The sequence below is a fragment of the Elephantulus edwardii genome, unplaced genomic scaffold (genome assembly GCF_000299155.1).
Source record: "Elephantulus edwardii isolate Elephantulus edwardi_28Jun2011 unplaced genomic scaffold, EleEdw1.0 scaffold00098, whole genome shotgun sequence".
Taxonomy (NCBI): Eukaryota; Metazoa; Chordata; class Mammalia; order Macroscelidea; family Macroscelididae; genus Elephantulus; species Elephantulus edwardii.
Window position 1 is genome coordinate 8,263,019 of NW_006399848.1, and position 14,982 is coordinate 8,278,000.

Sequence of the window (14,982 nt, forward strand, 5' to 3'; positions counted from 1 at the left end):
GAAATTAAAACGAACTTTCCATGATGAAAGTTTGGTTGTGAAATAATGAATTCTCTCCTAATTTTGGATTTTACCACTTTGCCTTTGAAAGAGTAAGCTAATAAACCAATTTCTCTCTTTTTAGAAGCTCTTGAGGAGCATTTCACTATTGTCTGGTGAAACATCTGTTAATTCATAAATTCTTTGTCTTGGCAGACTTCAGGTCATGCATCGATAATAGCATGTAGTGCTGAAGGATACTGTACAAAACCATTTTCACTCCTATATAAAAAGACAGTTTCAAGTATTATACAGTATAAAAGCAGGAAAAGTGCCCTGTAACAAAATGAAATTAATAGGAGTATTTTCATGGTAGGGAGCTCTGGTGGCCTGGTGGGTAAGGTGTTGCACTGCCAACCCAGACAGACGGTTCAAATCCACCAGCTGCTCCACAGGCAAAGGATGGGCAGTCTCCTCACAACCTCTGCAGACCCACTGGAGCATCTGCTTTGAGCCAACCAGTTCCAACTCCACGGCAATGACATTTTTACTTTGATTATAATTTATAGTTCCAGTTTTGTCAAAAGCACATGGTTTGTTGCTGTTTGCTTTGCTGTTTTTAGGTTGTGTGAATGCGTGTATGTTTTTCTATCAGGAAGTTTCAGCAGATCCTACTGGCACGCTTACGGCAGCAGAAGAGAGAAAGGAGAAGGTACCAAGCCCACACCTCAGTCAGCTAGTGGTTTTGACGTCTGGGGATACATTATATGGCTTGGCGGAAAGAGTGGTAGCCACAGAATCCTTGTAAGTTGTTAAAAACACATGCTTTATCATATAGATAGTAAAAGTAGAGTTGTGCAATTAAACTTCCAAATACATATAATTACATCTAAATATATTATGTGCTTCTGGAGGTTATGCAGTAAAATAGATTAACAGTTAATTTTCAGTATCTTGTGGCTAGTTTTGCATTATATGAATGTAAATAAGTAAGATCTTGAGCAACATGAACCTTGTTTCACTTTACACGGCATTGCATGTGTCATATTGCATTGGTTACATCTGGAAAGCCATGACATGCTTTATATATTCTTGATTGGTTCTAGAGAGATCACAGTTACTTTATCAGTTTAGTGTAAACACAGTTCATCATTGTCTTCAATAAGACTACTTCTTGATCTTTATAAATCTTTAGTTTCTACAATATAATTAGAGCTTTTCATTTTCTCCATAAATTTTAGGCTAATGTAATATAAACTTTTTTTTTACTTATATAATAGCACTGGTGGCCTAGAAGTAAGAAGCTGCATTGCACTCCCGAAGGCACACAGTTCAAATCCACCAGCTGCTCTGTGGGAGAAGGGTGGGCAATCTTCTCTCATGAAATTAACTGCTTAACTGCCTCTGAAAACCTGCTGGAACGTCAGCTATGGGTCGGTTATGACTCTATGGTACACAACAACAACAATAGAAAGTAGGAAAAAACCATGTCCTAATGCAGAGCAAGTGCACACTTATTTAACAGTCAGACTACACCCATTCCTACAACCCAGACCTCCAGCCCTACTCTTGTGTAGCTCACTTGTATGCCTTAGTCAAATTTAGTCACTATTAATAACATCACCACACCATGTTTGAAAGGCATGCTGGTGGTGCATTGGTTAAGTACTCAACTGGTAACCAAAAGGTCATTAGTTCTAAACCACAAGCAGCATCGTGGATGAAGAAGACCTGGTGATCTGTTTCTGTAAAGAGAGCAGCCATGGATGGACACCCTGCGGGGCAGCCCATCTCTGTTCTGGAGGGTTACTGTGAGTTGAATGGACTTGATGGCACACAACAACACGTTCTGAATGTTTGGAATAGAATCAGATTTTAAACCTGTGAATTCTAAGACTGTTGTATCTGATTAAGTGGAATTGTGAAAAGAAGTATTCAAAAGAAATCACGTTTTTTTCCCTTCAGTCTTGTGTTGTCGGTGCTCGTTTTTTACACGCAAAGCATGACTCCACACTGTGTGGTGAGCAGATCAGCTCTTTTGACTTCACCTTGATGGTTTGACATGAGTCACCATTCAAAGATGAGTTTAGCATAATTACTGTGTGCATTGTGCAAAAAGTGGTAGTGTAAGGATGCTCGCTAAAGTCGACAATGCCCTTGACTGTTAAGTTTATGCTCAGAGGTTTTAAAAATGACTTCTAGAAAACATGTGCTGCTCTACAGCCTGCGCTTGGTTTATGCTTTGGGTGATTTTTCCTCTGTAGGGTATTCTTGGCTGAACAATTTGAGTTCCTTCAACCACATCTGGATGCTGTAATGCCTGCAGTCAAAAAACCCTTCCTTCAGCAATTTTATTCTCAGGTCAGTGCTGATCTTATGCATTGTCTCAACTGTGAGCTAGTTAGGAAGACTGTCATATAGTACTTAGGTATTTTTGCTGGTATTTAGTCTGTGCACTCCAAGACAGCTGAATTAGAATGTTTATTCATTAGTCACTTCTCATGTTCTCTAAGTGTATCTTGAGCACCTTACAGAGCATTTAATCAAGTGAAAGAACTACTTAAAACTGCATTTTTATTAAAATGTGATAAAATCTATGATGAAGGGGAAGAATCAGATATTAAGGAGTAAATGGTAAAAGGTTTATACCAGATTGGAAACAGAGGCGCATAGAGAGAAATTTGTCAAGAGGTGATAGAAACTGGCCCAGCCAGGGAAAGATGTTGAATTTGTTGTGGTCTTGGTCTTAGTCTTGGTACTGGTATTTTATTGGTATCAGTATTGGTATTGAAGAGGTTGACTTGGTAGTCTAGGCTGAGGAAAGGGGAAGGAATTTGTGGGGAAAAGTGATATGGGGACAACTTTTGTCAGAATAGGAGCTAGAGCTTATAACGAAAGAGATGGCTGGAATGATAAACAGAAATGAACAGTATGGAACCTTCTCAGCCATATGTTATTCCAAGGATACTAGGAAGCTTCTACAGCTAATGAAACGTGTGAACTGCATGTTCCTTCTTGTATGTTAGGAAGAGTATCCCGGGGACAGTGTGAAAACTGGACTTAAGATTGCATGCTTATAGAGGCAGGGAAAATGTAATGAAGTTGTTAATGCACTGCAGATGAGAGATGATGGGGTTCTGAATTAGGGGAGGGAGTGGAAATCTAAGAGAGTAGAATTTTTAAAAGTCTAGTTTCCTTTGTGCCACTGACCTCAAGTTTAGTAAATGTCTTAAAATTGTATTTTGAGTGAAAGCTTTGTCCATAAAATGAAATTTTTTCATTATTTAAATGTCTTAATATATAGTTTTTTTCACATATAATGTATACTTGGAACCAAGGTAAAATATTCCTTATAAATTTGCTATTTTTAGAAAATAATCATTGTTGCTGTGAAATATGTTTCAGACCGTATCAACTGCCAGTGAGCTACGCAAACCAATTTACTGGATTGTAGCTGGTAAAGCCATTGATTATGAACAAATGTTGCTCCTAATGGCTAATGTGAAATGGGATGTAAAAGAAATTATGTCACAGCACAATATATATGTGGATGCATTGTTAAAGGCAAGTACCCTGCAATTTTGTTAAAGATCATTCTAATAAGAAGATTCCTATAACAGCAATAGCTTTAAGATTAAGTTTATAAGATTAAGTTAAAATGATAGGTATCACTACATTCTAACATCCTGACATTAGTTCAAGTTCTTAGACTAAAGTAGATTTATCTTTTTTAGTTTTGTGTTTCTTTAGGTCCAAGAGTATTTTGTGGATTTTTTTAACCCTTTTTAAAAAATTAATGTTAATGAAAGTTTACAGAGACTTAGGATTTCCAGTCATTCATTGTTGCACTTTTCTCCCTACCCAGTGCAATTCGCTCTTTTCCTTGAAAAGAAAGAAAAACTCTTTCATTGTTATGCAATCCCTTCCCCCAAGACCACTCCACTATGCAGCCTTCACTCTGGAATTTTTTTATACTCATCTCTCAGTTAGCATCACTTACAACTTTAGTGACAAAGATTTTGTTTAACTTGAAGATATTTTCTGTATTTTACTGTGTATATTTATTAACAGAGACTATTCTCCAGAATGACTTCCAAATTAGTTGTCTTTTTGTTTCCAAAAATCACATTACTTTTGAATGTGGCTTTTAAACATCCTTTTGTTTTTAATAATGTTTATTTAGGAAAAAATTGAATTTTTAAAAAAAATTATCAACAGATATTTATAAATCACTCACTGTTTAAAACAAGTCCATGGGAACCAAAATATTACCTTGAGTCTGTTCCACTTGAATTTAAAAATAATCTTAAGACTCGATTTGAAGCATTGAACACCAAGTGATTGAAGACCAAGAGTACCACCCATAAAAGAACAAAAGGTCATTACAAAGAAAGAGGAGAAAGGAAAACCAAAATGGATGTCAGAAGAGACTATGAAAGTGGCACTAGAATGTCGAGAAAGCAAAACAGAAGGGAAAGATGCTGAAGTAAAAGAGATGAAGAGACCATTTGAAAGGGAAGACAAAACGAACTCTTACAGTGGAATGTGCAAAGGGGTGGAGTTGGTGAATCAAAAGAGAAGAACTTGTTTGGCATTTCTCAAGCTGAGAGAACTGAAAAAATCAAATTTGACCTTGCATAGCAACATTGAAGGATGTTATGGGGGAAAAAATCTTGAATGATCCAGAAAGCATCAAAAAAAGATGGAGAGAATACACAGAATTACTGTACCAAAAGGAACTGGCAGACACTGAAAAATTTCAGGAATTACCATATGAACATGGCAAAATATAAGGCCCCAGGAACATTGGGATACCAGTTGACATCTCTCAGCGAACAGATGCAGACCTGGATGTGCTTACCAGTCTGTGCCAGGAAATACAGAGAACAGCTGCCTGGCCAACTGACTGGAAAATACCCATATTTGTTCCTACTCCCAAGAAAGATGAACCAACAGAAAGTGGAAATTATTAAAAAATATCATTACAGAAACAACTACAACAGTATGTTGACAGAACTGCCAAAGTTTCAAGTAGGATTCATTAGAGGCCGTGGCACTAGGTAATATCATTACTGATGTTAGATGGATCCGACTGAAAGTAAAAAACATTAGTAGGATGTCTATTGATGCTTTATTGACTAAGCAAAGGCATTTTGACTGTGTGGATCATAACAAATTATGGCTAACATTGAGAAGAATTGGAATCCCAGAACACTTTAATTGTTCTCATGCAAAACCTATACCTAGACCAAGAGGCTGTTGTGTGAACAGAGCAAAGGAACACTAGATGGTTTAATATTAAGAAAAGTGTGCATCATGGTTGTATCCTTTCAACCTACTCAGTTTGTATGCTGAACAAATTATTCAGAAAGCTGTGCTCTGAAGAAGATTGTGACATCAGGATCAGAGGAAGATTCATCAATAACCTGCGTTATGCAGATGGCACAACTTGCTGAAAGTTTAGAGGACTTGAAGCACTTGCTGCAGAATGTCAAACACTGCAGCCTTCAGTATGGATTGCATCTCAACATTAAAAACCAAACATTTTTGAGACATGACAGATGGAGAAAATATTGAGTTAGCAACTTCATCTTACTGAAGTCCACAAGCAACATGCTTAGTGCCAACAGTCATAAGGACAGGAGACATATTGCAGGGAAAATCTATAGTCAGGAACCTCTCCAAGATATTGAGGAATAATTTTGTCAGTTTGAGGACCAAGGTATGCCTGATTTCAAGCCACAGACTTTTCAATCACTTGCTATGCATCTGAGAACTGGACAGTGAATAAGGGTGACAGAAAAGAAATTGATGCCTTCGAGTTGTGATGTTGGAGGAGGTACCTGTATTCCATGCACTAATATAAGTACTAGCAGTATAGCCGGTAATTAAGGAACTTATTCAACCTTAAGGAATTTAGATACCTATATGGGAGGAGCACTGAACACATAAATATGATACTAAATGTCAGATGATGAATTGTGCTGTGAAAAAAAGCGGCAGAAGAGAGAAAGTCAGAGGGACTGGGCAGAAGAGGGATAGTGCTTATTTTCTGTGGTCACAGAAGGGCTCAGATAAAATAGCATTTGAGGAAAAGGACTGAAGAAAGTTAGGAAATGAGTCAGATGCCTATGTGGTGTAAGGAAAGTGCATACAAGAAAAATAGCTTTTCCTTTTTTTGTCAATTAAAAGAATTTGCCTTTCTTGAACCCTTAGTTTTGTTTCATCTACCTCAGACTTTATTACTTGCTTAGCTCAAGCAGTAAATAATAGATAAGGACATTTGAACTCCAATAAACTGATAGGTTGAAAGAGATAGCAGAAGAGTTTCATCTTATATGTCAACTATAGTCACCTTACTGTACCTTTCCAGAAAGATAGGCTGAGACTGTGAGACTGTGCTCAGTGCAAAGAACTGGGATGGGATTCCCAAAGGGTGACACCAGAGGTGCTTTGTATTTGCCACTCTTTGATATAATAAAAAGACCTTTGATTTCTTGAGAATCTGGGGAATTTCCTAATTGAATTTTAACGCAGAATTTGAAACTTCCTTGGTTGTACAGTTACACACTCAACTATTACCTGAAAATTTGGTGCTTTGAACTCACCCAGAGGTATCTCATAAAACAAGCCTGGCAGTCTGCTCAGAAGTAATGATGTTAGTCTAAAGACTAACGTGTACCTGATTCAGGCCATGCATCTAAGAGCTGGAAATAAGAATTAATTGACTTGAGCTGTGGTGTTGGAGAAGAGTGTTGAACATTCCATGGACTGCCAAAAGAACAAACAGACCTATCCTGGAGACAGTGCAGCCAGACTGCTACTTGAGGCAAGGAAGGCGAAACGTTTTCTCACATACTTACAGTGTGTGGTTAAGAGCGGCTAGTTTTTGGAGAGACATTATTCTTGGAAAGGAGAAGCGTCAGCTAAAGAAAGGAAGACCTTCAACAAGATGGGTTAATGCAGTGACCTCAGCAATGAGTTCAAGTACGTCAGAGATGATGAGGATGGCGCAGGATTTAGATGATAAAGATGGTGCAGGATGAGGATGGACACAATTTAGATCAGCTGTTCATAGGTTAGCCTCGAGTTGTAGTTGACTCAGTGGCACGTAAGGAAAACAATGTCGTTATTGATGTTTAATGAGTCTTGATGGAAACAGAATACCACAAAGATACTTGCCTGTGAATATTAACTGTGTTGTTGTTGTTGTTGTTAATGTTATGTATCATCAAGTTGCCTATAACCCATGTTGTTGTTAAGTGCCGTCGAGTTGCAGGCAACTAACTCATAGTGACCCTTTGAAGGAGAATCCTCAACACTTGGGTGCCTTTCATCCTCTCTCGAGGTTCATAGGGTTTCTGGAGGCAAGCTATTATGGAAGTGGATGCCACTCCTCCTTCCAAGCTTGTTTTAATTGGGGAGCTCCACCCCACTCTCTGTCCGCGTTGGGTAGCTTCCTGGCTTGCCGGGCTCCGGGAGCTCCGGGGGCAGAGTAGTCCTTCGAGTCCGAAAACTGCCACACACCCGCCCAAACAGCACCATGCTCTCTCAAAACCGGGCCATAGCAACCCTGGGAGGGACAAACCTGGGAGAACATGGCCGCCATCTCGCCCCTCTTCTCCTTCCAGGCTTGAAGCCCTGTGCTGCTGCCTTAAACCCTAGGCCAAGCCTGGCTTGCCTGGCTCCTGGAGGCAGAGTAGTCCTTCGCATCCGAAAACTGCCACAACACCCGACCAAACATAGCAACCCTATATACAGCAGCTCTGAAGCCTGCCCTGTCCTGCGCCAGTCTCACTTATTCTGACACACCAACCTGTAATGTCCTAGTTACTGTATCAGTCCATCTCATCTGGGGTATACAAAGACAAATACAGATATTGATAAAAGATATTTGGTATGGATCGTAACAAATTGTGACAGCATTTTGTGAAGAATAGTAATTCCAGAACATTTAATTAGTTCTTGTTGAACTGTACATAGACCAAAAAGGCAGCTATTAAAAGAAAAAGGATATACAGCATTAAAATAAAATCAAGAAACGTGCCCATTGAGATTATATCTTTTCATCATACGTAAATATTCTGTATGCTGAGTGAATAGTGTGAGACACTGGACGATATGAAAAAAATAATCAGGATTGGAGGAAGATTCTTCTTCAACCTATGATATGAAGATGACACACCTTGTTTTGTGAAAGTGGAAAGTATTGAAGGACTTATTGAAGTAGACGGAAGACTACTTCTATGGGTTACATCAATATAAAGAAAACCTGGATTCTCACATCGTGTTGATCAGTAAAGAATACTATGATTAGTGGAGCAAAGAGTGGATTTTTCAAGGATTTCATTTTGCTTGAATCCACCACAATCCATAGTCACAACATTATTATTTTTTTAAAAATTAGATAAATCTGCTGTCAAAACCTTCTTTAAGTATTAATAAGCAGAGATGTCACTATGACTGTTAACAAAGTGTGCCGGACCTAAGTCATGATATATATCTTCAACCATCTCATGTGTGCATGAAAATTGGAGAGTTAATAAGGAAGACTGAAAATAAAATTGATGTCTTTGCATTTTAATATGTAAGAAAGAGGATTGACTGTACCATGTCCTGCTCCCCAAGTGAACAAGTCTGTCTTGGAAGAAATGCAGCTAAAGTTCCCTTAGAAGTGAGCGTTGCCATTCTCCATCCTGCGTGCTTTGGGCATGTCAGTAGGGACCAGTCCCGGAAGAATGACATTATTATACTTGGTCAAGTAGAGGGTCAGGACCAAAAGAGATAGACCCTAACATGACTGATTCACAAAGTGGCTAATCACAGGGGCTGTTGTGAGGATGATGCAGAGCTAGGCAGTGTCTGTTCTGTTGTACCTGAGGTTGCAGTGAATCGGAACTGATGAGTAGCACCCACCGACAACTGTCAGTATAGCAACAAGTTTGGTGTCACTTCCTTTTCTTGATTATTGTTAAGTGCTGTTGAGTAAGACTCATAAAAACCCAATGAACAACTGACCTGAACCCTATCCTATCCTGTGCCATCCTCATCACCTCTGACACAGGTGAGTCCACTGATGCAGTCACTTTGTCAATCCATCTGGTTGAAGGTCTTCCTCTCTTTCACTGACCTTTCCAGTCATGATCTTTCTCTCCATGGAATCTCCTCTCCTAGCATCATGCCCATATTATGTGAGGTGAAGTTTGCTATCCTTGCTTTGAGGAACACTCTGGCAGGACATTTCTCCAAGACATACCTCTTTTTTTCTCTTGACAGTTCATAGGATATTCTGTGTCTTTCTTTCACACCACAGCTCAAAGGCATCAGTCCTTTCATCATCCTGATTCATTGTCCACCTTTCAGATGCATAGCATGTGACTGAGAAGACCGTGATTACACTCACCTTAGTCTTCAAACTGACATCATTGTTCTTCATTAATTTGGAGAGGCGTCTGACCACAGACTTGCCCAGAGTAGTACATCTCCTGACCTCCACTGGCTGCTGGTACCGAGGGTGGTGTTGTGGATCCAAATAAGATTAAATCATTGACAACTTCAATCTTTTTTCCCTCTAGCATGAAATCACCTATCAGTCCAGTGGTGAGGATTTTTGTCATCTTGATATTAAAAGCAATTAACCATCAAAAATAAGTTAGCAAGAAAAATTAGCATCTAAACAGCAGTGCAAAGCAAAGAATAGCATAATTTCTACTACCTAATAATTTTGACTGGTTATTATCAGAATAGCTTCCTCCAGCACTCATTCTCATTGAGTGTTTATGTAATTTAGACGTATGTCAGTCTTTACTTGCTAAGCTTTGCAAAGCTTCTGTATTCAGGAAACTAAGGAAAACTGTCCCTGTAAAACGTCTTTAATTATTTGAAAAACATTGTCAAAGAATAGGCAACATTTATTTTTTTATAAGTGACTATATTTAGACAGTATACTCATGTACCCTGGGGTGGACAGTCTCCTTGCATGCAATTACCAGCATTCTCTAAATTAATCAGATATTTTTAACTTTAGTATAAAGTTACTAATAAATAAAAATGTAAATGGATGTTTCATGGATAATAGGAAATACTTTATGCTTTACTTTTTTTCCTTTGAACTGAACAAAAATTACAGCAAAAATGTGTTTGTATCCTTCAATATATAATTATTTACATTTCTAGGACATTTGTTGTTGACGTTAGAGGCTATTGAGTTGGTTCCTACTGATAAGGACTTTGTCTGTGTACAACAGAACAAAGCCTTGACCCACCAGCCTGTTGGTCTCTACTGTGTTTACATCCATTGTTACAATCACTGTGTCCAGTCTACTTACCTCATTGAGGGACTTCCTTTTTCACCCTTGACCTGCTTTAACAAACTTACTGCCCTCTTTTGGGGATTGCCACACCTAGTAATTGTTGTTGTTGTGAAGTGCCTTAGAGTCATAGACGACCTATAACAACCCTATGAAAGAAAGTCTTGAACACAAAACTTACAGAACACCTAGTAGTAACATTCTCAAATTATGCAAAATTAAGTCTCCGCATCCTCGCTTCCAAAGAGCATTCCGATTGTCCTTCTTCCAGGATCGATCTGTTTGTTCTTTTGGCAGTCCATTGATGGTATAATCTACTCTTTGCCAGCACAACTTAAAGGCACTGTTTTCCTTCCACCTTCCTTGTCCAGTGTTTGCATGTATATGAAGTAATTAAATACTTAGCCACAGATCATAAATGTTTCACTCAGAGTTGAAAGCTTGTGAAAATATTCTTTAAAAAGGAACTTCTTGAAAATACAGCCATTTTAGGTTATTCCGCTCTTTCATTTCCTACTGCCAGTCATAGAAAATTTGAGATGTCAAAACATTTGAGCGTTGTTAACATTGTTCAATTAGCTAATGACACTTTCTTTCTTTGAGATAAAATTTAATGTTCTTTTATACCATGGTAGTGCTTTTTCTTAAGCTGTCATAATAAATCCAAATTATCTTTGACATTATCTCTTTTTGTTTTATTTCTTTAAACAGAATGAGTCTCCCTAAATCTGGTTGAGTGAGAAATCCATGTGACAGTATAATATTTACATATGGGCCTTATTTTTTTGTCTTTAGGAATTTGAACAGTTTAACAAGAGATTAAATGAGGTTTCTAAGAGAGTCCGTATACCCTTGCCAGTGTCTAATATACTCTGGGAACATTGTATCCGACTGGCTAATAGAACTATTGTGGAAGGGTAAGTTTTTCATGAAAGTAATATAAGTTGTATTGACAATACATTAATAGTTCTGGTGGCATAGTGGTAAGAAGCTGTGCTGCAGCTCCAAAAGCATGTGGTTCACATCACCAACTGCTCCATGAGAGAGAGATGGGCAGTTTCCTCCCATGTGATTTACTGTCTCTGGAAATCTGTCTCTGGGTCCACTATGAGTCGGTTCTGACTCAAGGGCACATAACAAGATGGTAGTACTAATAGGTTATTAATATGCAGGAGAAGGATGGGCAATCTCCTTCTGTGCAGTTATTGTTGTTGTCTTGATTGCCATTGAGTCGAGCACGACTCATCGTGACCCTATGAACAAAAGCCTGAAGTCTTTCTATAACTGTCGACATTTATCAAAGTTCATAGAGTTTTAAGAGGGATGTTGTTTAGGAAATGGATGCCACTCTTGCTTCCAACCTTACTGCCTCTTGAAAACACTGGAGGGTCAGCCCTGGGTCTGTTTTGACTCAATGGTACACAACATTCAACATCATTTATACCAGTAAGGGAGCTGTGGTAGCCTAGTGGTAAGGAGCTGCACTGCCATCCCACAGACACATAGTTCAGTTCTACCAGCTGATCAATACACGAGAGAAAGGTAGACAGTCTCCTCCCATGCTTTTTATTGCCTCTGAAAACCTACTGGCGGGTCAGCTATAGATTGGTGCCACAAGATGGTACACAACAACAGCATTGTTGTATTTATTGTTACTTGGAAAACTTAGCTTTTGAAAGAGGTTAAGTTTGTCCAGTTTCTTATTGTTTTAAAAGATAGCAAAGGTTATGCCCAAATCTCTCAAACGACACTCGTTGCTATCATTTGGCAGTGCCTCATAAATACACTGCCATTGTGCGACCAAGGTTGTAAATAGCATGCGAGGAATTTACCCATATTTTGCCTGCGGAGGCCTCTGTTGAACTCAGAACATCACAGAGATGCAGCCTTTTGGTTAGCAGTGCAGCTCCCTATGGACTAGACCACCGGAGCTTCATGTGCTATAAATCATTCCTCCTAATATCACACCAGTAATACTTTAGCAGGTCATGGGTTGAATTGATAATATCTTAAAATAATTTTCCACTTGAAGGCCATGTTTATTGTTTGATAACATCAAGAATCAAGTAATAAACAGCAATACATTTAGCAGGAGTGGCATCCACTTCCTAAACAACTTTCCTCCAGAAACTCTATGAACTTTGATAAGTGTCAGTGATTGTAGTGGGGCTGAATTCAGGCCTTTTGCTCATGGGGTCACTGTGAGTTGTGCTCGACTCGAAGGCAATCAACAACAACAACATTGGGCATATCCCTGAAAAGTAAACATCTGTCTAAATTTAATTTTTCACCTCATTTGTGTTTTGCACATTCATTGGAGAGTCAGCTTTAAGTTGTTTCTGACACCACAGCAATGACTTGTTTGATAAAGTATATGATATGGTACATTTCCATACAAACATTTTTATTAAAAAAAGAATTTGATCACTTTAAAAATAAAAGCATTAATTTTCTTACAAATTTCTTCTGATAAATTTCTGAAAGTTGAATTTTCCAGAGTGTATATGATTCATTGAAGCTAGAAGATAATTTCTTATGAGTGATAAAATTAATAAATGTATTCTTCTTTCAAGTCTACCTTAAAAACTCTCATTACTTCAGTAATAAGATGTGAGCATAAATCTGTAAATTGTTTTCTATAGGAAAAAAATGTAAATACCCATATGTTTATATTTTTTTCATGTTTCTACTTACCAAATCTTTGTAGAGGAATTACTTCGTGTTTCCTATCAGGTAGTTAATTTTTGCAATCTTATGAAATTAAGATTACTTTGAATTATTCAGAGCTTAATTTTATAAATGATTTTGGCAGCTAGATTAACTGGATTACTAGTTTAACCCTCTTATTGATTGTTGTGCTAGTTGAGTGGAAAGAACTATGGTCTTTAAAGAGGCAAAAAAATGTTTAAGTTATTTAGAAATAATCTCTGCTGTGCACATAGAAAACTGAGACCCAGGTCATCAGAATTACTGTTGAGTACAGAACTGAAATGCAGCGTTTTACCTTATATTTTTTCATTTCTGAAGAATTTGTCCCAAAAATAGAGAAAAGGACTGATGTATAATTGCAATTTTTTTAAAGTGCCTAAAGGCTTCTTCTTTTTTTTTAAAAAAAAAATCTTTTATATTATGTATCTCAGATATGCCAATGTCAAGAAATGCAGTAATGAGGGTCGTGCCTTGATGCAATTGGATTTTCAACAGTTTTTAATGAAACTTGAAAAACTAACAGACATTAGACCCATTCCTGATAAAGAATTTGTGGAAACTTACATTAAAGCTTACTACCTGACTGAGAATGACATGGAACGCTGGATCAAAGAACACAGGGTGAGAGCTAGAAATCATTAATTACACTTTTACTCATTTCCTTTTATGTCTATTTTTTCATTCAAAATTTTGCAAGTAATATGTAAGAATGGATTTTCTTTTTTAGCATAAATTATTTAGTTGAGTACTATATTCACTGTAATGTGTGATCTTCACAATAATAAAAAGCATAGGGATGTCATATTGCCCTGCTTTATGACAGCAGATTTATTTCTACCACTTCCTGTTGTGTAGCTATCCCATCACATCCTTTTTTCTGTTTTACAGTTCAGTTTATAAATTGCCTTCTGTATCCTTACTTAACTTCCACTACTTTCCACTGATTTGTAATGCTCCGTAACCATCCACTGAGACATGAATGTTAACCTGTTCTTTTGCTGCATTGACCAGATGTATGTATTTTAATGCACTCAATTTGGACCTTTTTGCTTTGAGCAGGAATATTCCACAAAACAGCTGACCAATCTGGTGAATGTTTGCCTGGGATCACATATCAATAAGAAAGCAAGACAGAAGCTTCTGGCAGCTATAGATGATATAGACAGACCGAAAAGATAATGAAGATGGCTTTTTTCTCAGCACCGTCGATCTTAATGTGTATAACATGAAAGCCAGATTTTCATGCACTCCTGACAGCTGCCTGTCTGCTAAGAAACTTATGCATGTTCTTTCCACCAGGAAAGTGGAAAGCATCTGAGTTTGTGTGGTATTTTGAAATGGCTTTTATATACTCTATTCCCTTCTCTTCAACTTTTGATCTCATTTATTGTAATCCCTTCCTGAGGTGATATTATTATCCCATCATAACTATTGTTAATGTGATGACACTGAAAATATTTTATGGGAAAATGTGCTTTAAGTCTAAAATTAGAAGGAATGGGTGGCTTAATATATCCATGGGGAGTTTGGGAGAAAGAATTTCAGTGAAAATATGTTGGCATTTTTCTGCCTTGTGAACTTTGTTCTTAATAAGCGTAATATGCGTGGGCATTATACAGAATCTCTTAATTATGAACACTGCATGAGCATTAAAAAATGTACATCAGCAAAATAGTTGAAAATCCAGTATGTTCTCTGAGTTTTTAATTGTCAGAGGTTATGTCAGAATTAATTTGGTAATAACAAAGTGATGATAAATGGTGAAATGTAATAAATATTATGCTCTAATTATACGAGGCTATTTGAGACTACTTTTTGCTTTTTTTTTACATTTATTTGATAAATTTGCAGGCTAATTTAATCAAATTATGAGGAATTTTCTTTTTATTAATATTTCTATTAGTTTTATAATTGTTTTCATGCATGTACATTGTGTTACATACCATCCTTCATTATATTTCATTTATTATTCATTATATTATTA

General features: G+C 37.4%; 1 protein-coding gene across 1 annotated transcript in view; it reads left to right on the plus strand.

Annotated features, from left to right (window-relative positions):
• Nucleotides 1-14,776, plus strand: part of CCDC132 (coiled-coil domain containing 132) — a 125,685-nt gene extending 110,909 nt beyond the window's left edge. Inside the window, exons 23-28 of the mRNA XM_006891472.1 lie at nt 635-783; nt 2,244-2,340; nt 3,385-3,543; nt 11,085-11,206; nt 13,430-13,619; nt 14,058-14,776. Of these exons, the coding sequence (XP_006891534.1) occupies nt 635-783; nt 2,244-2,340; nt 3,385-3,543; nt 11,085-11,206; nt 13,430-13,619; nt 14,058-14,177 (837 nt within the window). The 3' untranslated portion in view covers nt 14,178-14,776. The remainder of the gene's footprint in view (nt 1-634; nt 784-2,243; nt 2,341-3,384; nt 3,544-11,084; nt 11,207-13,429; nt 13,620-14,057) is intronic.
• Nucleotides 14,777-14,982: the final 206 nt, after the last annotated feature.